General features: G+C 37.4%; 1 protein-coding gene across 9 annotated transcripts; it reads left to right on the top strand.

Moving 5' to 3' along the window:
- Window positions 1-24,342, top strand: LOC126772660 (heterogeneous nuclear ribonucleoprotein R). 9 transcript variants are annotated; one of them, XM_050493077.1, is made up of 17 exons: window positions 1-83; window positions 360-429; window positions 2,680-2,791; window positions 4,679-4,872; window positions 8,846-8,973; window positions 11,243-11,484; window positions 13,616-13,751; window positions 14,504-14,637; window positions 14,715-14,804; window positions 14,891-15,040; window positions 16,390-16,535; window positions 17,527-17,621; window positions 19,325-19,467; window positions 20,172-20,231; window positions 22,075-22,219; window positions 23,351-23,402; window positions 23,479-24,342. In XM_050493077.1, exons 3-17 carry the CDS (start codon window positions 2,681-2,683, stop codon window positions 23,741-23,743), a joined length of 2,091 nt encoding a protein of 696 aa, XP_050349034.1. In that variant the 5' UTR covers window positions 1-83; window positions 360-429; window position 2,680; the 3' UTR covers window positions 23,744-24,342. The 9 variants fall into 9 exon arrangements, with proteins under 9 accessions (XP_050349034.1, XP_050349032.1, XP_050349037.1 ...); XM_050493075.1 differs by lacking the exons at window positions 1-83; window positions 360-429; window positions 13,616-13,751 and adding exons at window positions 1,469-1,804; window positions 2,222-2,427; window positions 13,971-14,106; XM_050493080.1 differs by lacking the exons at window positions 1-83; window positions 360-429; window positions 13,616-13,751 and adding exons at window positions 1,472-1,804; window positions 2,222-2,427; window positions 13,971-14,106 and having other exon boundaries at window positions 14,733-14,804.
- Window positions 24,343-27,016: the final 2,674 nt, after the last annotated feature.

The following is a 27,016-nucleotide window of genomic DNA, read 5'->3' on the forward strand; positions in this document are numbered from 1 at the left end:
AGCTATGTATATTTGCAAAATGGATATTTATAGACGTCCGTGACGGATGATTCGCGCTATTTCTAAGGTCCTTACGAGAATCGGTGAGTAAGAATTTCTTGTTCTACTGTACTTATACGCTTAAAAGTAGGATAAGTTATTATTTTGAATATAATGTAATCATTTTACAATAATTTTATAAATATTGACAAATTTATAAAATGTAGAAAAGTTTTTATTTGATTTAGATTATTTTTAATCTTTATTTATGCCAAAGATAGGTCATTTAAGTAAATTAAAAATAATAATTGTCGAGCTGTCAAATTTCGAAGATAGTGATGTGCCGTTTTGCAAATTATTAAGTTTTTAATTTTTTTTAGTGCCAAGCTGAGGTATGACCGAACAATGGGCCATACTATTCATCAGATATGAATAAAACAGACGTGTGAGGTGAGCGAAACCTTTCTCAAGAAGACTTAACCCGCCGGAAACTCGGGGAGAGTTCGTTTTACAGCTTGTATTTTAACGCTATTGATATCAAGAAAATGTGAGAAAGGAAGTGTGTCTGTCGTGCCGCTACACCATACATACTACACACGACTTCTTTGTGAAGCGAGTCTGTTTTAAGTACTGAGCGATTCTCGACGCGACATAGGCCTCGTGTAAGATTCATATTCGCGGTGAAAGGGCCGCTTTGGAACTCTGTCCGCACAAAGCGAGGCACCCGCAGTAGCCGCTCTATCTAAGTATCTACCCACATATGCATTATGCGGCGGATACAGATCCAAGTTTCTTACACATACACGCAAAGTACGAAGGCCAGTTTTGTGTATGTGTCGCGAATACATACGGCTTCAATAATCAGCAGGTGAAGCGAACTAAAGCAAGGGGGTTATTGCGATTAACTCTTTTATCCCTTCGTTTCCATATCAAAGAGTAATGAACCTTGTTCCACTATTGGACGTTGTCGATTAGTAACCGTGTGATTTTTTGAGTCGTTTGTTATGCGTTTTGTACAATAGAATATCTAAAAAGGGCAATTAAAAAAATAGATAATATTGAATTTGAGGCAATTACTTATTTTTTTAAATTTGAAGTTAGCATTTTCTAATTACTCAATTTCTAATTAGGTATTATTTAATTTTTGTATTTATGGGAATCTTACTGGATAAAACTGGCAGTGCTGATAATGGTTTTAATTAAAGTTTGTTTGATGCCACATCAAACTTTTATTTTGTTATTTAGTGAGTTGCGACAGTTGTTGAAAGTTGTCAACTTTTAATGTTTTACTTAAAGTTTCTCAGAGAAACTATGTGTAACAAAGGCAAAACTCTTACAGTGAATCGATTACGACTTATAAGTAACGAAGGTCAGAGGGTTTGCAAGTGTGAGTGTATATGCAAGTATGCAAGCGAGCTCGGTGCGGCGTCGTCGCTGCTGCACGCCTGCACCGCCGGTTGCAACACCCTCCCCCCTTCGCTCTCGGCTTCTCACTCGCCGCCGTCTTGCCGCTAGCCTGTCTCACCTCGCGGCCGGCAGCCTTGCGCGACGCGCCGCGCTCTTTCACATTCAAAATTATTCGCAATCATTGCAAAAACTCTCTGTGCAATAAAAATATCCCATTACTCGCTGCGGTCGCATTAATTCTGAAAACAGAGAGAGATCTTTAAATCTTTTTGAACACATAACTTGTCTTTCAAAGTTTGAATGCACTCCTCGTTGCATGTCCCGCGCGCGTCGTTATGAGAACCCCGTACTGGCGGTCACGTTGACGTCGCGCGGTGCCGCCATATCTGTCTCGGCCACCAACTAGCAAAATTAATAGGTAATTATTTTTGTGTACAGTGTTTCAGGTTAATTATATTGCAAAGTGATTGTGTGTTATAGTGTATTCTATCTTCCGGCATCGTATGTGCTTATTCTAATTGGAATCTACCTGGAAATTCAGGCGCGCGCCGGCCGGTTCTTATCGAGTGCAATGCAGTTGCACTCTCAACTTATTGCAGTTTCGCATTTGCCAAAGTTTTATGCGCGGAAAGTTACTTGTGTTTGTATTTTGTTACCAAAGGATTGTAAAAGTGTTTTTACAGTGATTATTCGCTAAAAAGTGTTGTGTTTAACAATTTAAAAGTTCTCTTCGATTATACTCTGTGTTATTTCGGTCATTGACCGCCGGATTTCGCATCCTTTATGTTAAGTGTAGTTGTTAACTTTTATGTTATAATTTCAATTTTTATTTTAGGCTCAAAAATTTGTTTCACATCACTAGAAGAATGCGATGACCCGCGCATTCGCTTTTTGAAATTACGCCTTACCCGGATGGAATGAGGAGTGCACTATCCTATTGTTTCACAGTTTCTTATGTTTGAACATCATTTGTTTTTTTGTTTTTCGGACAATTAGAGAGTTGTCATTTTCTTCCAAAATTACAAAAAATTGTAAAATAAGGTAAATATCGTTCTCCCATAATTATTTAGTTGTTTATAAGTCATCAAAGTAAGATAATAATTTGGTGATGTATGTGTAGCATTGTTTCGTATTCGTTGCCCTCTCGATATGACATCATTTGCATTCTGTAGTAAGCTCTGAGAGCTCAACCTAGAACAAGCTGGTTATCATAAAGTTAATTTCAAAGTTTTGAAGTCGGTGCGTAGCTGTGCAAGAGTGTAGTGCGTGTACAAAAAGTTAATAATTGTGCAGAATGGCGGAGGGTAATGGAGAAATATCCCTAGAAGAGGTCCCTGGGAAGGACTCTGATGTTGGCCGGACACCAGATTACCACAAACTTATAGAATATGGCTTGGACACAAAGGTGAGCACTTTTATAGCAAATCATGACCAAATTGTAAAATCATGCTTTTAGAATAAATAACTAACTATAATTATAAGCTTAATAGATCCAATTTTACTAATTATTCCATAACGGTGGCTGTGGAAACGGTGGTACATTGTAAGATTTTTTTTTTTTTTTTATAAAAATATCTGAGAAGGCAATAATGTATATTATATTTAAAATTCTTGACATAATTATTAAGATTTATAATCAATTTCCATATATGCTTCATGTCCATATTGCCATTTTGCGTGCCAAAGATTTTTTTCCGCAGTTCATCAACTTGAAAACACAACAAAACATAATACATACAATAATATGGAAATTATTTATTATATCAGATATTATCAGCTTTGAAGTTCTATTTTGAAATAATTAAAAATTTATTTTAAAATGTTGCGATAAATGAATTTGAAAACTTTGCAAATTTTGTATGAAATGACAGTCTGCGATACAAAATTTTCTTTCAAAATCAGATTTCAATGTCATTATTCAAAACTAAATTAGACTTTAATGTTATTATTTCATATTTTATTATTTTATAATATTTAATATTTACAGTATTGCCAATATTTTAAATTAGTAAACTTTAATCCAAGCATATTTGAATTCTAATAAGATTCATATAAGAAGACTAAAGTAAATATTATGTGTATACTTTTTTAATTATAATATAAAAATATGTTGGCAGAATTGACCTCTACCAGTCTAAAGATAAAAATAGGTTGAATCAGTAATTTATAGAAACTAATTTTTGGAATTGCTTTATCAAATGTGAAACATAGCAAGAAGTATTTATGGGACTATATTTTAGATATAATGCATTACCACACCTGAAATTATCTAGAATGTTTTGACTTGTATCATAAATATTATTACAATATGACCTACCTGACTTCACTTGGATAATCTTGAAATGGATTTACTCTGTCTCTAGCTGTATTGACCCTTGATATTATATTATCTCTCTTAATAAGGATTTTAAATATAACATTGTTGCCATAATAGATTAACATTTTTATACAAAAATTATAATAACAATTCAGCTAGGGCAAAGACATTAGGTTTTAATGACTTAAATAGATTTATGTGTTATATAAAAAAAAACATAAAAAAAATATCTGCAATTATAATTACAAATTTAATATATACAGTTATTCCATTGACATCCTTACTGCTTTGATAATAAGAGTATTATTTGTACAACGATATTTTTAAAGATCCTACATTTAGCCCTGTAATTACTATAATTAAAGTGATGAAACACCATCACTCCTGGCCTATAACTGAAGCTTGTTTGGTTAACTGGTATTAAATCTTGCAAGTGGTTCACCTTCACTCACGACTGCTTCCTGTAATGTTAAAAAAAATGTAAGCCTGTCCCTTTGACCATATTTATGTTGTCTTTACGTATTCGCCATCTCACTCTTGCTAAGCGTCTCTTCGCGTATGAGAATTTATACTTTATAATGAAAATTGTCTCAAAAGTAATGTCTACGAAAGTGGAATTTCCAATATTTTACCATACATAGAGTTTATACACAGCGTGGCTGTCCCGTGGTCAGATAAAGCTCTGAGCACACTATCTACGAGGCTTTGATGACTAATTATGAACTTTATTGAGGACACTCTGTCGTTTTTATCTGAAGACACGTTCTTACACTCACGTCTCATTTCTTATCGGCGTCGATTTCGCACTTATCGAGTTTAGAAGTTTCAACTTGTAGACTTGCGCTCTAAATCATTAAAGAAACTAAATATATATATATATATATATATATATATATGTATATATATATATTTTTTCCTTTTTTTGGTCGTTGAACCTTTGCAGTTGAGTAAAGCGAAGTAAATTGTTTTTTCCAGGTAGCAAGCAAGCTCGACGATATTTATAAGACTGGAAAGCTAGCGCACGCAGAGTTGGACGAGCGTGCGCTAGATGCCTTAAAAGAATTTCCATCCGACGGTGCTTTAAGTGTTCTTGGACAATTTTTAGACTCAAATCTCGAACATGTATCTAATAAAAGTGCTTATTTATGTGGAGTCATGAAAACCTATAGGTGAGTATGTTTTTTTTTTTTTGTGTTTTCGCAATTGCCAACCCTACCCAATATTGGATGATGGCCAAATTGCCCGATCAGTATCTGGGTCATCTTGAAAAATTGATTTGACACTTATCGGCCGTGTTGCGGGATTGCAGCAAGTTTGAAATGATGATTTTTATAAACGAGTGCTGCCATCTAGTCGAATTGCAGATTACTTGCCGCATTGCATCTCGTGATCATACTGCGGCATCGTTGATGGTTTCTTTTACGAGATAATTGTTTTGAAAAATGTGCAATACGACTACGGCTAGGTTGTTGCATTTTTCTGTGAGGTCGTAAACTGTAACCATTTCACTAGGCATTCAGGCTGTACAGCACAGAAAAACGCTTAACACAAATTTGCTGGAAATGTATTTGTATTGGTAATTTTTTCGTAATATAATGCAATATAAATAATGAATATTGAATTGTAATACTTTGCGACGGTTACGGTACAGTGCAAGATTAGATTACACGTGGTCGTTATCCTCTTCGAGGCGTGTGACGCATATTTGCAAGCTCCTATAAGTTTAAAAGTAACCTTGTACAAAGAGCCACAGGGAATGACAGTGCAAACAAAAAAAAAATCCATTGAAGCATTACTCATTACCTTTATAATTTCAACAGTGAATTATTTTTCCCCGAGCTGATGTTATATTTTTGATGATACCTAATCTACTTTGTGTTTACATGTTTTTGTTTAAAAAATATAAATTTGGAACGTATTGGAATTTCAATTTTCAAATGAGTTTTTTTTAGTAATCTTATTAGAATTTTAGTACCCGGTTGAGGGGGCTCGCTCAGTTTTCTTTTATTGATTTTTTTTTTTTTTTTTTGTGAAAAATTGCGTTTTATTTTAAAAGCCACTTATATACACTGGCCGCCAAAAAAATCGACCCACCCGTATTTTTTTACTTACAAAGTTGTTATCTTAACTATGCGACGACCTAGGTGGATTGTTTTACTTATGGGACATACATTTAACATTTTATTACCCACTTGATATTGATTTGGAGGAGTTGTAAGTGTTATTGAGGATATTTGGAATATTTTTAAAGTATTGATAAGAAAACGTTACTTCGTGCACAAAGTGCATGGTTAGTTTATTTCCACTTCTTAATGCGGAGTCATCTCGGTTCGATGTTTATTATTGATTAAGTGTATGAAACTTTGTTGAAACAATAATTTTAATAAGTTTAAACATAAAAAATGGATACTACTGAAGCAGAAGCTGCTCAAGTCGTAGCTCTTATTCATGAGGGGTTAAGTCAGCGTAATGTGGCTAGAACACTAAAATTAAGTCGTTCAGCGGTACGAAGAGTGTACAAACGCTACTTGGAGACTGGGGAGTATCGCCGGAGACCAGGATCTGGCAGGGGGCGTGTCACGAACCCGACCGATGACCGTTTTATTGGTTTGACGTCTTTAAGAAACCGACATCTTTCGGCTGTTGACGTTCAAGGTAGACTCCGAGAAAGTCGTGGAGTGTCTGTGAGTGAAAATACTGTAAGAAGAAGACTTCGAGAGCAAAACTTAACCCCTCACAAGCCAGCAACAGGACCAAAACTCACAGCATCCCATCGTAAAGCAAGACTACAATTTGCTAGGCAGCACGTCGATTGGACACTAGACCAATGGGAGACAGTATTGTTCAGTGATGAAAGCCGAATGTCTCTAGTAGGCTCTGATGGACGACGTAACGTCATGCGAAGGCCAGGAGAACGCTACTCTCAGTGTTGCATTCGAGAAACAGTCCGATTTGGTGGAGGCTCTACAATGTTTTGGGGAGGCATTTCTTTGACGGGACGCACAGAGCTGGTTTTTTTCCGTAATCGTGCTGTTAATGCTGAAACTTACATAACGGACATTCTGGAGCCTCATGTGATGCCTTACGCTGGATATATTGGGGATAATTTCCAACTTATGCACGACAACGCACGACCTCACGTCGCTAGAATTGTTAAAGACTATCTCAGGGAAGTCGAAATTCCAGTTACGCAGTGGCCAGCCAATAGTCCGGACTTAAACCCGATGGAGCACCTCTGGGACCAGCTAAAACGTACGGTTCGAGCACGAAATCCAATTCCAGAAACCTTGAATCAACTGGAAGCTGCCCTAACTGAAGAAAGGCAACGGACCCCACAGGAAGACATTAAAAAGCTAATCAGGTCACTTAATAGGCGTATGCAGGCAGTGATTAGGTCAAGAGGAGGAAACACTCCCTATTAAAGTAAGATTTAGGTACCCAAATTTAAAAACAAACGGCATAATCGTTTTGTACACAAAAAAATAAAATTGCGTAAAATTTTGTGTTTTCGTGTTTTGTCACATATTTACATAAAAACCTATTTTTTGCGCACTATTTCTGTTTTTGTACAATCCTACAATTGCATTTTTTCATTATCAATCTTAAAAATATAAATATGTGGTAGTTTAAAACCATACGATAGCTTTTTTACAAAAAATGTAGGTGGGTCGATTTTTTTGGAGGCCAGTGTAGTATAACAAAGCAAAAAAAAACTAAATAAAAAATTTGAGCCGTTTTCAAGATACACTAAATATATAACATACAAGTACAAGAATTGCTCGTTAAATATTACAAGATAATGGGGCAGATTGTCGTGTACACATCCTCTTAATATCTGTCATATTCATTTGAAAATAATAATGCTATCTCTTTCTTATTCTGTCGGGTTATAATCACTCTTCAATTACCCGGCAAATATAAATAATTTGTATTATGGTGTTCAGTGGGCCTAGACAAAATTTCATAGCGATTGCCTGTTTCGTTTGTGGAAAAGGCCAAAATGTTTGAAAATGACATTTGTATTTGTTTTATCACGTGATCAACGATTGACGAGTTGAATCGAATAATTTATACGAAGTTTGAAATCTCTTGACAATTGTCGAATGAACTTTATAGCCCCTCTAGTTTGTAGGGTGACTGTGTAGTGGCAGGCACTAGAGCTAACATCTTAGACCCCATGAATGACGGCGCATTGATGTTAAGGAGCGGTTTATATTACGTGCCCGGTGTCTATGTACGAATGTGTCCACTGTCCATTTTTTTCTCGTCTGCCTCGCTAATACAAATATATAAAAGAAGCAGATTTTAAGTCTTATCCAAATAATTTTGTGTAAAACAACGGCTTCGAATTCATAAATATATATTTTTAATTAATAGATTCGTTTCGGTGTGTTTGAAGGTATATTGCGTATGCATTGTTTATAGACAGATACGAGTACTAAGACAGTGTTCCCCAATTAGTGAACGCGTGTCCTAAGGGGTTAGCGAGTACGCTATAAGGGTACCATCGAGCCTTCAGCGCTAGTGTTAACTTTACATATATCATTTTGTTTTAATATTTTCAACCTTTGCCTTTGTACATGTCCATTACAAATTCGCATCTTTTTTAAAACATATATTTTAGTCGTTTTAAAAAAATATTAGTTTGTATTTTTTTTTTAAATATTAAATATCATTGAATATATTTTATTTAGACAATAATATGTCTTACGTTATATATATATAAACGAAAATCATATCATTGGAATATAAAAAGTCATAAGTTTGCTTATTATTACTTTATTGAGATGAATAACAGCCTGTGAATGTCCCACTGTTAGGTTAAGGCCTCCGTTTTCGAGGAGAAGGTTTATATATTTTTACCGAAAGGGGTGGAGTTAAAACGTACTGGGCTCCGGTGGTGAACAATAAAATATTACTTATATTAATATTATGTATGGAGCTTATTAATAATAGTTAATAGTACTTTTGATCAAAATATCAATTTATTTTTAACATTTTTTGACACCTGAATATACGTTGTTCGTACTGATTAACTGTTTCCGATATATTATGTTTTATCTTTTACCACATCGTTGTATAGATTGTTATCTATCTTTACCTAAATGTATACACGTAAACGTTTAATTGTCGATATTACAGACAGAAAAGCAGGGCGGGTGTGCAGGGCGCGCCCGCGCTGTCATCCACTGTCCAGGTCAAAGGACCCGACGAGGAGAAGATCAAACAGATCTTAGAGAGGACCGGTTACACGTTAGACGTGACGACAGGTAGGATTTGTTGATATTATATACTATATATATGTACTTATATATCTATATAGTGGGAACGGCGGACGAGCGACTGAGATATGTGGAGAAATTTTATTTCGTGTACTTTGTCTAAATCTCGAATTGATAATTTGTTGCCAGTGTGATATTATCTTTGCGATTATTACTCAACGCAAGTTATGTAAGCTATCTTTTACTTGTCTAATTATTTTTATAAGCATAGTATTATCGATATCACGATATTAACGCTCTGATTATTTTAGTAAGTGAATTTAAAACACGCAGATTAAAGTATGAATAGCTTGTGAAATAGTTCATTAAATTGGAATTACGCCCCCTTTTAGATAAAATGTGAACGACTTTTGATTTCGTAAGTGATAATAGTATCGGTTTATAATATTATTAAAAATTTCTATAATTTCTTAGTATTTCGCATTCTTTAGACTTAAGCGATTCGTAAGTAATCAAACGCGATCTTACTTATGAACGAGGTTTAGTTAAACGTTGATTCCTCTCCTTCTGTCATCGTTGATTTGAGATTCGCAAGAAGAGGACGCAACACTGTTTAACCCTTAAACTTCCCTTTTCATATTTATCCAAGAAAATTAGTCGTAAAGCCTTTTGTTTTATATATTTACATATAAATTGACACTAATCAGTCGTCGTTACGCCACAGTGATATTAATGTCTCAGACCTTACTATATAAATTATTATGTCTGATGTATGTGCGCGCATCACGCGTAACCACATTTGTTTTTAATGAACTCCCTGAAACTCGGCTTGAGTAATATCTATATCATTGTTAAATTAAACCGAGTGACTCGGAGCGCGTTACAGAAGTGAAAACATTTTGCAGCAGAAAAGTTTCACTCGTACGTTACGTGTACAATGTTGCACTGCACTCATATTCAGTACAACACAGTACAACGTTTGTCTGGAAAAAGTTGGTTCATATATTAAAGATGTGCCTATAAAAAAAAATGTTGGTAACTTTTTGCGATTTTTTGTTGTCAAGCAAACTCGATGTTGGTTAAATCCGTTGGTAACTTAAGTAATTAAAAAAAAAAAACAATTTTAATGAAAATGCTTCGATTGAAAAATATTGTTTCGATCGCTTCACATGGACGATGTAATAATGATACAAATGAAACATAATATCGAGTTGATTTCTAAACCAGTTCAGATATAGCATACAAGGGATTGCATAAACTAGATCGCGTGCCTGAGATGTCTTCAACCTTTACGGTAACAGGAAGATGTAAAATTATTAATACGCGAACATCGAAAATTGGTCATACAGTGTTATTTTCCCTCGTTTCGTAACGCTGGAAAATAATTGTATTATATCGGAAGGAATTGCCAACAGATGTGCGAAAAAAAATTGGTCGAGTTTCGATCGAGATTTTTTTTTTTGTTATTTTCGGATTCGTTCTGAAATATTTCATATTAGATTGGTAAATATCTAACAATATTCTAATAAGAAATAAAAATGAATATAATTACTTTTAATAACAAATATTTGATGAAATTTAAGTGCAACATTTTGTATACGTAACATTTGAGAGAAACATTTCTGACATAAACAGTTTTACTTGTGTCATGTGAATTTTTCGTCTTAAATTTTAAAATGAGTTTGACTTTGTTTGGCCAAAAATAGTCTTATCGAATGAAAAGGAAACATTTCACGAATCACGCGATGTTTGTGTATTTTGTTTGCTTTTGCAGAACGTTAATTAAGCAGGAGAACTGATTTAATTTATAAAATATAATCGGAACACATCAACAATAATTAAACGTTGCGCGGCAGGCGTTGAAACATGTTACATTTTGACGTTAATGTTTAATTTGATTGATCAACATTAGGACTTTTTTTTTCCATTTTCGTGAAATTATTTAATCTGTAGCAAAATATATTTAATTTTCAATGAAAGATTATCATCGGACTTAAATATTAACATTTGAGAGAAGATTACTCGGCATTGTAGCACTTATCTTAAACAAGATTTATAGATACACAAAGCCGTTTAATGTACCCCGTTATTTCTGATAGGTCTAAGCATATCAATAAATAGGGAAAAAGTGATGCTGAATGTCATGATTCATGTCTTCTATCATTAACTATCATCTCTGCATAAATTTCACAGAGAAAAAATTCTTTAAAATGTAGTTTTTGATTTTCAAATAGTTTAGTGATCATCATCGCTTTTCGTATCTTAAGAATCGCATCCGTAGCACGAACCGAGAGACAGAAAAGCTACATCCCCACAGGTCAGCGCAAATACGGCGGGCCGCCGCCGGGCTGGGAGGGCGGCACGCCCGGCGCCGGCTGCGAGGTGTTCTGCGGGAAGATCCCCAAGGACATGTACGAGGACGAGCTTATCCCGCTGTTCGAGCGCTGCGGCACCATCTGGGACCTGCGCCTGATGATGGACCCCATGACGGGCACCAACCGCGGGTACGCCTTCGTCACCTTCACGACGCGGGACGCCACGCAGCGCGCCGTGCACGAGGTGGGTACCGGCGCCGCGATCTCCTCCGGGACAGAGTCTGCGCTGAATTTATTTTTTCTGACTTGTGTGTAATTGTGTACTGCCTCACAATAAAAATACGAAAGTTCGTAAAGCTAACTCGAGATCGATACAACGATAAGTGAAACAATATTAAACCGTGTCTAGTTATTTTTTGATTTTAAAATGTTTTAAATATTATCGAGAGAAAAAGTAAGTTCAGAGTATTGGGTATTTATTTATATATGGGTGTTGTAATTTTTGTCTTAGAAAGTGGTAATAATTAATTTTTAGCTAGTAAATAATATGAATGATTTTAATTTTTAGTGAATAGATAAGATGCCTTAAGAGACGTTTTAAAATGATTACCACTTTCGAACCCGCTTAGCGATTCAACGTGAGGTTCAATCGCTAAGAGGAAAATAAGGTTGGTGGCAACAACGCGCTATTTTAAATATACTAGGCTTTAAATATAAATTTTTGTTACTTTTTTGCCTGCATTTGCGTTCATTTAGTTCCGCTTTCGATGTCAATGTTGCATCTTGATAAGTACACTTGTTTTATCTAGCCTTGGAGTAATATTATATTGATAAATCATAAATATATTTAATCGAATACCTAACATTTTATATTTCATTGGAATCTGTTGATAATTATGCGGGTCGGGGGACCCCCGTACGTATTTAGATACCTTTATAGGAAGTAGTAGATTTTTATCAAAGTAATAGTTTGTTGCCACAAACCTTAGTAACCAAACAATATGGATGTTAAAGCACATCTGTACCCGATACGCAATACGCATATCTTGCACAGTGTTATCGCAGAAATTAAAACATGAAATAACTTGATTGGTAACACTACATTGTGTCTAAACTGAATGATATATCCTACGTCTTTTTAATTGGTGAACAATTAAAGTGAAACTAAATTCTAATTTGACATCTACTTTCCAGGTGACTCGCCGAATGTTTAAGTATAATCCTTGAAAAGTAACTGAATCACAGCACGTTAGCGCGACCGCAATTTGGCGGCTTCGAATGTTTTTATATTTAAATATGTCTGGGTGAAATCATTGAAAATATATTCCTTTTAATATTGATTTGAATTGCGAGAGATATTTAAAACTTTTCAATTTTTTTTAATTGATATCAGTTTGCTATCTGCTTATTATTTGACGCTCGAATCGTTTAGACATTTTATTTTCACAAAATACTCTGGTAAATATAAATTACGTATCATATCTAGAGTTTGTGATCGTTTAAATTTGTAATTATATTGAAATAATTTTCTTTGAATGATGATTTCATCCCACCAGCCGAAGTCGCCAAATTGTGGCGTCACTTGCAAAACTACTGTAGTGCAAATCACTCGTCGGTACTTTTGCAAGACGCTATCCTTTGCCTGATGAATATACGTATTCACAGTCTCACTTGGGATATATAGATTTTAAGCTTTTATCATGTAAAGAGCATGTCATTAATATTCCCTTGGCGGTGGTCCTATTCATACATTAATTTTGAAAATTCTTGTATTCGCGAAATTATTGTGTCCTTGGTACATTTTGCGTCTCGCACAGTTGTATTGGATTGTTCTCTTGACGATGTGTATGGCCACCGCCTCATATAAATGTAATCACTGAATTTGTTTAAATGTGCAAACATAACACCTGTAATCTGATCTAGCCTCGCTTTTCCTGAGATATCATCCCGTTCTTTACTGTGCACCTCGTTCAATTTTAAGTTGCTTTCATTTTTTTTTTTGTTACCACCACACTTTGTACTCGCTTTTTTTTATTTTCACTTCATCAAACGGTCCACTTACAGGGTTAACTTTCAATTGGCTTCAAAAAGTTCTCCGGCTGAGAATTTAATATATCTCAGGCTCTCCTCTTTGCTCCGTAAAACACTTTTGGCTTATCATCCAAAGTACAGTTAACTCATCACAATTGGCTCTAACCGACATCATCGCTCACGCCTGTCGCGTCCGCGGTCTGCGACCTGTGCTAAATTCATCAAGCGCCACTACCGGCGCCGGCTCGGCCGATATCGGAACCGACCGGGATCGCAGTTCGGCAAGAACGAATCCGAAACGAAACCCATTTTTCAAAATTTTTCCCTTATTATTTTTCCCACAGCTCGATAATCACGAAATAAAACCGGGGAAGACTCTGAGAATTAAGATTAGCGTTCCGAATCTGCGACTTTTCGTCGGCAACATTCCCAAGTCTAAAGGCAAAGAGGAGATACTGGAAGAGTTTGGTAAATTAACAGGTAAAGTTTCAATCGAATGACTTAAAGAGTTGATAGTTGTTGGGTTGAGTGCGTGGGGCTTGGTGTGGACCGCTGAGGGTGCCCCGCTTGCGTCCCGCTTGTCCCGCGCGTCCCGCGCCGCCCGCCGCCCGTCCCGCGTCCCTCTCCAGTCATGGGCCGGGCGGCCGCGGCCGCTCCGGCCCGGGCCATTGGCTATTCTCCCTCGAATTGTTCTTGCAGCTGAATGATTATGAAATTCGAAAGGGGAAAAAGATTGGCGTAACGGTTTCCTTTAACAATCATCGTTTATTCGTGGGAAATATCCCTAAGAATCGAGATCGGGACGATTTGTTTGAGGAGCTTACTAGGCACGCACGTAAGTCCTTGTCGAATTCATAATAAATGCTATTCAGTTGGCGAGGGCGCGCGAGCCGGCGCCGGGCGCGCGGCCGCCCCGCCGGCGCCGGCGCGCGCCGCCCGCGCCCCGCGCCCCGCGCCCCTCGCGCCCCCTCGCGAAGTAGATCGCAAACGAAGTGTTAACCTGACGATTGGCCTCCGCCTCGAGAATGCTCACTGGTAATGACTGGAGAATCTTGCTGTTGTTCTCTAGACTTCTTCAGTACCGTATATGTTCTCCTGGAATATCGTTTGATTTGCTTCATATTTTGTAGCGTTGAAATTGAATTTAAGCGAGGGTTGGAGGGAGCTTTATATTATAATTTTCACGCTCGTTGGCCCCTTCGTGGCATTTTATTTGAGTTGTATGATTGCAGCCGGACTCGTAGAAGTAATTATATATAGTTCGCCCGATGATAAGAAGAAAAATAGAGGATTTTGTTTTTTGGAATACGAGTCTCACAAAGCCGCGTCGTTAGCTAAACGTAGACTTGGAACTGGTAGAATAAAGGTGAGCTGTTTACCTCTAGTACGACACGTGTCTTCCGTGTTATGTCAATTGTATGTCAGTGTTTTTTTTTCTAATAGTCTAATGATCCTTCGCAGGTATGGGGCTGTGATATTATAGTGGATTGGGCTGATCCTCAAGAAGAGCCCGATGAGCAAACTATGAGTAAAGTAAGTGGCTCGTTGTTCTTCGGTCAATTCATAAATAGAAAATGTTAACTACTAATGTTACATGTTAAATTCATTTTTTAATATAGGTTAAGGTGTTATACGTCCGAAACCTAACCCAAGAAATCACGGAAGAGGCGCTGAAAGAAGAGTTTGAACGTTACGGGACCGTGGAGCGCGTCAAGAAGATAAAGGATTACGCTTTCGTCCATTTTGAAGACCGAGATTGTGCTGTTAAGGTGAGATTAAACGTTTCGGTCTTTCGGTTCCTCTACCCTAAAATAACCACCCTTATTTGATATTTGACATCTCGAACTTGAAGGATATGATTATAACATTTGTTTGATAATTAACCGTAGTATGATGGTTCAGTCGTGTCTATTTGACAGCACATAAAGAGAACTAATATATAAATTCCGGTAGCTTACCCCGTCCAGAGTTTTTGTACGGGAGGAATATAGTCATTTTTTTTTTATAAAATATATTTAACAAAGTATGCACCGTTATTATCTATGCACTTTTGCCATTTCATAGGTAGTTCATTGATCCCTTTACTAAAAAAACCATGGGGGCGAGAATCAATACTCTTTGAAGGCGGTTTGGACTGCCGCATCGGAGTTAAATTTTTTTCCTTGTAAGAAGTTGTCCAAATTCCGGAAAAAATGGTAATCTGTTGGAGCAAGGTCCGGGGAGTACGGTGGATGTCGCAGACATTCCAATTGTAGCTCATCTAACTTGTGGTTGTTTGTTGTGCAGTGTGTGATCTTGCGTTGTCGTGAAGCAGCAGTGGCCTAGAGCGATTGACCAATCTCGGTCGTTTAGCAGCTAGTACTTCCTTCATGGTTTGCAGTTGCTGACAATAGATATCTGCCGTAATCGTTTGGTCAGATTTTAGAAAGCTGTAGTGAACGACACCGGCGCTAGTCCACCAAACACTCATAAGTAACTTTTTCTGAGTCAATTTTCGTTTAGGGCAGGATTTGGCAGGGACTCCAGGGTTCAGCCATTGAGACATAGCAGTCGACACGTGTTTGCAAGTTCGATTCACTCAATTCATGAGGTACCCATCGTACAAGTTTTTTACTTAACCGATTTGCTTCAAGTGGATTAATACAGTTTTATCACTTACCTCGAAACCTGCAGCTATCTCTGAAGTACTTTGTGATGAATCCGCTTCCACAATAGCCTTTAATTCTTCATTTTCCACTTTGGTCTCCGGCCGTCCACGGGGTTGGTTCTAAAGGTCGAAATTTACAGAACGAAAACGTTGAAACCAAAAACGTACCGTGCTTTCTTTTGCGACACCAGCGCCGTGCACATCATTAATCCTTCGAGCTGTTTCTGCAGCACTGGTGCCACGGTAGAACTCGTACTCGTAAATATACCGATATTTCATGTTTTCCAATGTGCGGTAATAAGCGACGCCAAAGAAAAAAATAATGAGGAAAAAACAAATGAATGACTGTTTTCAAAACTCAAATGTTGTCAAACATCAATGCTTGTCGACAACACAAAATGTTACCAATTTGACTATAGATAAGATCAAAAGAATCTAGGAATGTATATAATAATATTCGTTTGATATCAGGCGATGGAAGAATTATATGGAAAAGATATGGGCGGCGCTCGTTTGGAGGTGTCGCTGGCGAAACCCCCTTCAGACAAAAAGAAGAAAGAGGAAATATTACGTGCGCGTGAACGTCGGATGACCCAAATGATATACGGCCGTGGCGGGTGAGTTCGACTTTATTTCAATTTTACTTTTTTAAATATTCATCATGTATAGTTTCATGCATTTGCATTATATGTATGATACGTTTATAAGATGTAACCAGTAGACCTAGAGATGACCAATTTTCGGTGGAATATTTGTTGGTGTCCTTTCTTCTAGAGTAAAATACAGGTCCGGCATAAATGAAGCTGTGTATGAGACACATACTCGAATTTAAAATTGTATATTTTTATATTATTTTTTCTTTTATAAATTCATTATTGTTTTCTTAGCTTAATACGGTGAGGACTCTGCGATGCTTTTGCTCGCGTCGGTCGTAACCGGCTGCTCTTCGATATCACTAATAGTTTTTGTTTTAAATATTTTATTTTATGCCTACAGAAAAAAATAGATCGTCTGAGAATAAATTTAATATTTAATAATTACATATTTGTAGGTAGTAAAGGATCTGGATGAATTATTGAAAATATTTAAACGAATGTATAATAATTAGACGTATTTCATTTGTGGGAATGTATTTAGTAATAATAGAATAATGCGTTCTTTACTCACCATTAGTTTTCTCTCCCGAGATTAAAGAGTTATTCAGCAACGTGTCGTTGTCGGTCATGTATTCATTGAATAATTGAATATAAAAAGTAAATTGATCTTTAATTTTCATGTATAAAAAGTTTACAAATGAAAACAAATTTTATCATTAATATTCGATTACTAAGATTATTTTATGTAATATATAGTTGTCTTGTTCTCGTTTATTTCAAAACAGATTGCAAAATCATAGCAGAAGTAAAAAGAAAATTAAGCAGACTTTTGTACGATAAACTAATATATGTATTGTAACAATATATCAATGAAATACTCGTAATAAAAAACAAGCCATTTATGAACAATGTGCTACGAGTATGCAATGACAACGTTATCGCGAGGCCGGCAACGCACGAGGTACGCGCTAGCTTAGTTGGCGGTGGGTAACGTATCGTTGTGTAATGTCAGATTTGATTGGTGCAGCTGCTCGCCGGTGCACGGCGCGCTGCGCGGCCGCACGCCGCAGCCGCAGCCGCGCCCGCCGCAAGCGCGCGGCGACTACGGTCAGTACCGCCGCCCCCGCCCCACACACCTCACACACCACACCACACACACTCGCGCACGTGCGCGGGCCGGTTCGCGCGTATGCGTATTTTTTTGCTTTGATAGATCGACTTTTTTATGATTTCGATTAAACAAAATGATACATATAAAAATGATTTTTAAATTAATATGACAAAATAATACCGTTGTAGAATTAATTTCAATGGTCATGACTAAGCAGCACATGAACCAACGTGTTCGCTGTTTGGACCAATCTTCACACACGTCATACGTCATTTTCTATATTAAATTCATAAAAGTATGGGATTTGTTCTCGCGAACAGATGTTTCTTACAATAGTCCCAGCTGCTGTTACGTCACATGTTCTTATAAAAGATTACCACCTGCCATATTCACACCTGCGTCTCTGCGACTCTTTGTACGTGTCTCCGACCCCTCTGACGACATCTATGGATATGTTGGAGCTGAATCATTGGCCTTGATCGAACCATAACACGTTTTAACACTAGTCCATCCTTAAATCATCTGTTTTCTATCTATAAATATATAGTAATTTTATTAAAAATTTAATTATAATTTAAAGTGTGAAAAAGACCAAACTAGGTTTTGATGTTGTTTTGTAATTTTTTTTTCAACATTGTAAAATTATTACTAAATAGAAAGAAACAAAAACACTGTAAATCCAAAAACCATAATGCTTAATCATCAGAAAAAGTCAATCTACCTAGCTCGAAACTTCAACAAGGAAGAGAAGAGTGAAGAAATATTTATTAAAATATATATATTTTTTTTTGTTTAGTGATAATTGAAATGGAATTACTATTTTTTCACTATTTCTCGATTTGAAAGGATCTGATTTCACACAAAACATAAAGTGTACACGGTGTGGTTTCCACGCGCACACGCAAACTTTGCTACTGATCCCCTACTAACAAATAAGGTTGCGACAATACACTGTAAATTTCCTTCCTTTTTAATTGAAGTCACGGACGAAAAAACAAGAATGAAGAACTTTCAGTGTGTTATCGTAGACCGACTCACATGTTTCATAACGCTATTTTATAGGCTAGAATTAATGAGAGCTAGGTTTAAGTAGGTTCTGCATGGTTTCGGACTAAAGACGTAGAAGAAACGAAACGCCGTTCTAAAGTGAAGTCTACGTGGTATACGAGAGGGCTAAACTTGTCTATGTAATAACAACCTTAACAGAGTCCCGAGTGCATGCTTGAACATGATGTAATCATCGCCATTGATACCGCAGCGTTTCGACACGAATCTTTGAGATTTCGACTTGATCATCTGTTTTACATCGCTTTCAGTATAGGTTTTGGTGGTGGGACAAAGAAATGCATATCGGCAACGAATTTTTTTTTTTCCAAATTCAAAATTGTTTGTTTTCACAAGAATCCATGTTTGGGAAACATTTACCATAGATTATTGAAAATTAGACACTTGAAGATGCATGTTTTTTTTCCGTGTGTCGATGATAAGTTTGACTACGTCGAGTGCGTAGCGGTTTGTGAGTGAGCTAAGGAAGCAGGTGGAGTTCCCGTGTGCACAGCCTCCTAGCAGAGATATTCGTATGTAAATGTTTGCCCGGTGACGAGTGTTGCAGAGGCTCGGATACCGCCAGCCTACGGTAGCTTGTAAGTTAGCGTTAGTTTAGCTTAGCCTCTAAAAGGCCTGTGTTGTGTGTTTATAGATTATGATTACGACTATTACGGGTACGGGGATTACCGAGGTGGCTACAATGAGCCATTTTACCGGTACGATGAGTTCTATTTTGATTACGCGGGGCCACCGCAACCGTCCGCCGTCCGCCAGCCTCCCAACAGAGCGCAACCGGTGGGTCCCACACACACTAACTAATGTTATCATATTATTTTACTAGTCACTAGACGCTGTACTCATCATTGTTACCTTTCGGTTTTTGATTTGCCAAATTTTTCATCTATTCTTCACTTTTTGTTTTATTTTTGGTTGATTCCCATCCTAGAATGGAGTCAGTGACTCGGTAAAGACGGTAGTGTGTAGGCCTGACGGTGGTGATCGATAGCGGCGGCGGAGCGCGGCGCGTGCCCCGCACCGGTGCGCCGGCATTGTGTGTGTGCAGGGTGCAGTGTGCTGTTGCGCAGTGCACGGTGCACACACGCAGCACGAAGCTCGGTGCGGGGGCGCGCGGGCCGAGGGAGCTGGGCGGGGCGGGGTGGCTGTCGGCGATCGCACCATCAGGTCTGCATGGCTGCGGCCACTCCGACTAACGCGCCCGACTCACCTCTCCCTGTTGTTTTCAGTTACCATTACACGTTTGCCTCGCTTAGCATCATCCCGCGCTTACCATTCCTCATGTAGTGCTTTGCTTCGCTCGCTTTGTCACTAACCCGATAACACGCTTGGAGCTTGGCCACCCCGCATATCTCTTAGATCAGGAATGTCGTTTTCGTAAATCGGAAAGCCCGTGTAACGTTTTTTAAATTTCTCGTTGTTGTAACGAGGTAGAGAATATGTTAAGAAGACTTACTGACCCGCTTGGTAAATGCCTCACTCAGGACGACGAGCTCGCTCTCGGGCCCAACTCGCTTTACTACGATCTAACTGGAGGCATTCAGGTACCCGTCTGCGTTATGTGAACGAATAAGAGTACTGTACATCTGTTGTTTGTCCATGTATGGCTATCGACCTTAGAATCTGTTGTAATTTACACTCGTAAAGTATGTCAGTAATTAATTGTAGCGTAGAAGTAGGTACCTGATTGTTTCTTAATAAATCTTTATCGATAAAAACATCAAAAAAATACTTTTAGCATATTTTGTATCTCGTGTTATATAAACGTATATATATATATATAGTTGAAGCAGTTATTTTTTTGCTGCATGACGTATTAGATTTAGAAGAGAATATTCATACAACTTTTGTTGTAGATGTTGATGAAGAAAAAAAAAAAAACAATTACAGTGTGATTATTCTCATATTACGCATATTTACAATATCAAATGTTAAACTAAACTATTATTATGTATATGGAAGACGTTTGATTACATTATCAAAGCTTTTATATATATTAAGTATAGATGTATTTATGATTATTTTTTTTTACCAAATACTTTCGCAATGTTATGATAGTTGTTGAATTCTAGTTCATCGATGTTTCATTTCAAATTCAAAATCTTGTTTTCACTTATTTAGAATTTTCAATTCTCATAATGAAATGATTATTACATTGATGAACAGAGAAATTCTTTATATAATTAATTTGACAAATTATATTAATTTAATCTATAAAAATATACTTAAACAAGTTATAGATGATATTTTCGTGTTTTTTAAATTATTGTCTATGAATCATCAATAGTCACCAATGTCTTGGTAGAATTAGATGTCGTATAGTTAAGTATTGTTTGTGATTGTAGAACAAAAATGGTGGCTGTTGATGAAAATTTAATGATGTTACCAAACTTGTAAGCACATTTACCCTCACTTCGTACTGGTACTTCTCGAGTGTGAACACTTGCCTAATTTTGTAACGACATATTTGTTTTTAGAGTTCAATCCGGTTTGGACTCAGTTTTTTTTTGCATTGGAACGATATGCAAAAGTGAACGATTAGAGACGGCAAAGTTATGCTTTTATAATATTTTATCAATAAAATGTGATAGTTACATTGAAAATTTCGATTGCCTTGATAGAAAGCTCGCAACCGTATCGGTCTGATTATGCTTTTCTCATGTTTCATATTTATTTTTTAATAAAAACGTATTCTTTCAGAATATCAGAGAGTTCATTTGTTTCATCGGTTTTTTTTTCATATTTATAGGAAATTTCAAAATTAATCCAAAAGATGTACGATTCAAAATAAATCCAAGAGAGTACATGATATCGCTAAACTCTTTTACAATTTTTAAGCGCTGTCATTTGTAAGCACTGTCAGATTTTTATGAACTCTCTCTTTATTCGGACCATCAATTATCTATAATCATGTGTGCACTACATATGCATGCATTTAAAATATGAAAAAGCTTTAACTAAATTCCGAGATCTGTACCTCTGAAATTTCTTCTTTTCATAAATCTGACACGAGGCAGGTATCAGAAATATTTTAGTATTTAGTGACAGCGCTGTGCTGTCAAGGTGGCCGACGTGTTCTTAGATGTTTCTTATGTTAAAAATATCGCCTTTAATAATATCTGCCACACGAGCAAATTATAAAGAAATCTTGGCTACTCTGTAAATATATACGTTGTAAGTTATAGATCAAATGAACAATTATTCGTTATAAATATGTTTCTTTCGTATTCAATAATAAAAAGACTCTGAATTGTCATATGTAAATGTATGCATGGTCATATAATTTGCCGACTCTTTTCCGTAACACTCGGTGTCAAACTTGAGAGGTATCAAACGAAAGGCGAGGGTGTTGGTATTACGAGATGGGTAACAGTACATTGGGTGCAGGGGGCTGGGTCATGTGGGACGGGCGCCCGCTGGGCGCGGCGCGGGGCCGCGGCTGGGGCCCGTGGTGGTGCGCGGCGCGCCGCTCGTGGCCGCCGCACGCCCAGCGCCATGCGTGGCAACCCGCGCGCCAAGCCAAGTTTACCAGGTTCGTATAGACTTTGTTATATTTTACTGGTGGTAGGGCTTTGTGTAAGCTCGTCTGGGTAGGTACCACCCACTCATCAGATATTCTACCGCAAAACAGCAGTACTTGGTATTGTTGTGTTCCGGTGTGAAGGGTGAGTGAGCCAGTGTATTAACAGAAACAAAGGACATAAAACATTAGTTAGTGGCGCATTGGCGATGTAAGCGATGGTTAACATTTCATACATTGCCAATGTCTACGGGCGTTGGTGGTGACCATTTACCATCAGGTTGCCCATTTGCTCGTCCGCATACCTATAATATAAAAAATATATATAGGGATGGTAGGGAAAATAACCCATAATATGTATGAGTTGAGTAAGGTTTTGTCGTATAAATCCTTTCTATTTATTACTCCTCGTTTTGTTAATATTTTAAAGAAATACATCATTGAGAAAGATGAGATAAAACTATTAGTTATACGGGAGTTTTAAAAACGCAATGATGTTAACCAACCGTAAGTTCATAAAAACGGTCAGGATTACTCTTTTGACCCAATCCTTAATTAGCTTAAGTTAAAAGTTTTCTCTGAAATTAGATCACATTTATAAAATAAATAATCTTATTTCTTATATTTATTGTTTCACATTCAAATAGATACAATACAGTAACAATGTATCGTAAGAAATTCAAAATTTTGTTAAAGAAAAATTTGGACTCCCTCGGATGGCCGGCTTAAAGTCGATTAACCTGATACAAACTATTTCGTTTCAGCATGTTTAATGGTTTGCGTGTAATCTGGATTCTTAAATATTTATCGGTAACTATCCTACCCTTTCCTTTCCTTTTATCCTTATCATCCTGTCTAGGTCTTCCACAAACTTTAGATCAGCCTATTTGCGAGTCCAAATTTTTTTTTTTAATTTAAAGTTTGTGGAAGATAACATCGTTTAAATTGTGTATCTCGTTTTTGAATGGCATCATGCATTCGTTCATCCTGTATATTGAATAATATCACGTTATTTAGGACCATCATTTTTTTGTATTTGTGACCAGTATAAAGTATTGATAAAATAGTAGTAATTAAACTAAGATAGTAGAAAAAATAGTGACGTGAACAAAAGTGGTAAGATGGTGTCTGTGCGGGTTGCAGGTAAACGTAAACACGACGGGGGTCAACAGAACGCTGGGGGGGAGAGCAAACGGCGGCTGGGCGCGGCGGCGGCGGCGGCGCGCGGGTGGGCGGGCGCGGGCAGCTAGCCGCCGCCGCGCCGTCGCGCCGCCGCCGGGCGCCGCGCGCGCGAGCCCCTGTCCCGGAGACACTACAAGCTGCGCAGGGGAGCACCTCGCCCGCGCACCGCGCCTCGCACGCTCCGCAGCGGTTCACGGTTACGTTTACGCCCGGTCCGCCCGCCCTAGCGGGGGGATCGTTCCACTTTTTTCTATATATGTGTTTTTTTTATTTGATTTTCACGTTTTCGATTTTGTATCGCGACGATTCCGTAAAAATCTTAAAGTAGGACGTTATGAAATGTTTCGAATGTAAGTTTCCCGTTATGCTTATGTTTTCACTGTCGTATTAGCCGTATATATTTAATATATACTTTATTTTTGTGAGGACGCGCGGCCGCGGTTGCCTGTTTGCGGTCGCGCGTCGGGTCGCCGACCCGTCGACTGTCTGTTTTTTTTAATACATGTTATTCGATATATTTTATTCCTGCGAACGCATTTTGCGATGTGATGTGTATTTTAGCAGTAATTATTATATTATAAGGAGTTTGACTGTTGTTTATTGACAAACTTACAACTAAGGTTACACGAGGAAGAATTTATGGAATGAATTGAACTCGACTCTATCAATTGCGGCTAAAATAAAAAACACCTGTAATCGATAACATTTCCCAACTGTGTTCCTGCTTTAGTTTTTTGCTTTATTTTTATTACATATTTCCCTTTAAAATACATTAGTGTGAAGAAGTAGTAATGTAAAGTTCAGGATTTCTGCAATGTTTATTATTATCGCTGTACTAAACTTTTTTGTATTTCGACCACATAGCATGTCCATACTGTTAGAACTCTGACTTGTATCAATCTTGTATCAGTTAATATGTGGAATAAATTTGCAAAACTGTGTTTGCCTTATTACGTGCTTGTTTTCTTTTGTTTACGCATTACCAACAGCTAAAAAATAATAACATCGTACCCAACTAACCTATTGTACGAGTCCGATTACATTGACCGTCGCGACATACTAACTTGCAGAGAGGAAAAAAATAAAAAAGCAACAAAAATTATAGTATTAGGTAATTATTCAATGCCATAATGTGCATAATTAGAAACCAAAATTTTACTGAAGGTGAGTCTATAATGGTACTATCCGCTGTGGTGACACCCGCAATGGATCGCTCACCGCGCAATAAACACTTGGAGCAGTTGAAGTTCGAGCGCTATAGATTTGCAAACGGTAGTTTCTGTCCCTTAACTTAAAAAGTTCCTTACAATTTTGAAAATATTACTATTGTAAAAATCATCACACCTTAAGTCTCATGGAACTCATTTTGTCATATTGTCTTGATCATTATCATGTTTATTGTTGTAAAGCTAATATAATAACAAGTTTAAGTTACAACAGATAACATAAGTGGTTCCAAATAAAGCACATACAAAGTAAAGTAAAAAGTAAAGTAACAGCCTGTAAATATCCCACTGCTGGGCTAAGGCCTCCTCTCCCTATTTGAGGAGAAGGTTTGGAGCTTATTCCACCACGCTGCTCCAATGCGGGTTGGTAGAATACACATGTGGCAGAATTTCGATGAAATTAGACACATGCAGGTTTCCTCACGATGTTTTCCTTCACCGAAAAGCACGAGATGAATTATAAACAGAAATTAAGCACATGAAAATTCAGAGGTGCTTGCCCGGGTTCGAACCCACGTTCATCGGTTAAGATTCACGCGTTCGTACCACTGGGCCATCTCGACTTACATACAAAGTGAAGAGGGACATTTTTACTTAGCGATAGTTTGTTAAGGGAGGTAAACTATCAACATTTTTTTTTTGGTTTTGCTAGTCTTCAGAATAATCTTCTTAAGTAATGTGGTTTGTTATTGATGTAGGTTCAAACTAGTGTTGCCAAGTTGTAGCTATAATATTAAGCATTTAGGTTCCTTGCATAGGCACAATTACGGAAGGCAAAGCGTTATCTTCAATGTATCTCCGTAATCCGTAACAGCCTGTGAATGTCCCACTGCTGTGCTAAAGGCCTCTTCTCCCTTTTCGAGGAGAAGGTTTGGAACTTATTACATTACACGCTGCTCCAGTGCGGGTTGGTGGAATACATATGTGGCAGAATTTCTGTGAAATTATACAAATGCCGGTTTCCTCACGATGTTTTCCTTCAACGTAAAGCACGAGATGAATTATAATCACAAATTAAGCACATGAAAATTCCGTGGTGCTTGCTCGGGTTTGAACCCATGATCATCGGTTAAGATTTACGTGTTCTTACCACTGGGCCATCTCGGCTTAATTTATGTAATGTCAATGTATGTAAGATGTCAATGTACTAGGTAAACATAAGTACATATAGAGAGACAATCACGCTCCCAGGTGGCAATGAATGCCAAAATTCTAATGTCAAATACAACCAAATAATAAAATGAATGAATGAATTCAGTCAACAGTCTTACGAATATGATTTAAATATGATATATAAAGAAAATGATTCACACATTAAATTAGTCTAAAAATGAACATGTACAAGACGAAAATTATGTTGAACATCCATGTTGCACCTTTTTTTATCGCTGGAAATACGCGTTAAAGAGTTTCCCCCACGGGACAGTGGGGGGTATGTAGGGCTCGCCGGTGTCCAAGGTGCCGAGTGCGCCCCGAACCCCGGAATACCTACTAAAAAACCAACGGTACCCTTTCCGTCTTAACGAGGAGCGTCACGGTATCGCTTTCGCATGCTACCGTGACGCTCATCCATGTTGCACCCACCGAAGTCAAGGTTGGAAATTCTGCACTCGAAGTTGTAGACAACTATGTCTACCTAGGTCAGACCATCCGACTAGGTAGGTCCAACTTCGAGAAAGAGGCCAATCGTCGAATTCAACTCGGCTGGGCAGCGTTCGGGAAGCAACACGATATCTTCTCATCCCAAATACCGCAGCGTCTTAAGTCGAAAGTCTTCGACCAGTGTGTGTTGCCAGTGATGACTTACGGATCAGAGACGTGGTCGCTCACTATGGGTCTTATAAGAAGGCTCAAGGTCACTCAAAGAGTAATGGATGCGGGCAGCGCAAGACCGGCCTAAATGGATTTCCTTTGTCCAGTAGGGAGGCCTTTGTCCAGTAGTGGACGTCTTTCGGCTGACATGATGATGATGATGGTATGACGACAAAATTTTACTATTTTTGTCATATATTACTTCAAAGTAATTGAATTCATTTAATTTATAAACATATCATAATTAGAATGAAAAAGTTGGAAATACCAAAAATTGAATAGACTATTCAGTGTACTAACAAAAAAAACATCTCTTAAAATTTCGCTTTCACCATTGGACATATTTGTTCAGTACCTACACGAGATGCGTGAAATATTATATAGCTACACGACAAAGAAAATGACTACAGGAGATCTGTTTCAATAAATATTTAGTATAACAAATTATTTATTATAAAAGTCTATTAACGGATCTAATATTTAAGATTTGCTCCCATATCACTTATTGGCTACAGATTGTAAGCATGTATTAAGCATGCATTACAGTGGGCAGTAAAAATAAAACAAAAGTATCCGTTAAAGTGTTGTA

Source organism: Nymphalis io, chromosome 13, assembly GCF_905147045.1.
Source record: "Nymphalis io chromosome 13, ilAglIoxx1.1, whole genome shotgun sequence".
Lineage (NCBI taxonomy): Eukaryota > Metazoa > Arthropoda > Insecta > Lepidoptera > Nymphalidae > Nymphalis > Nymphalis io.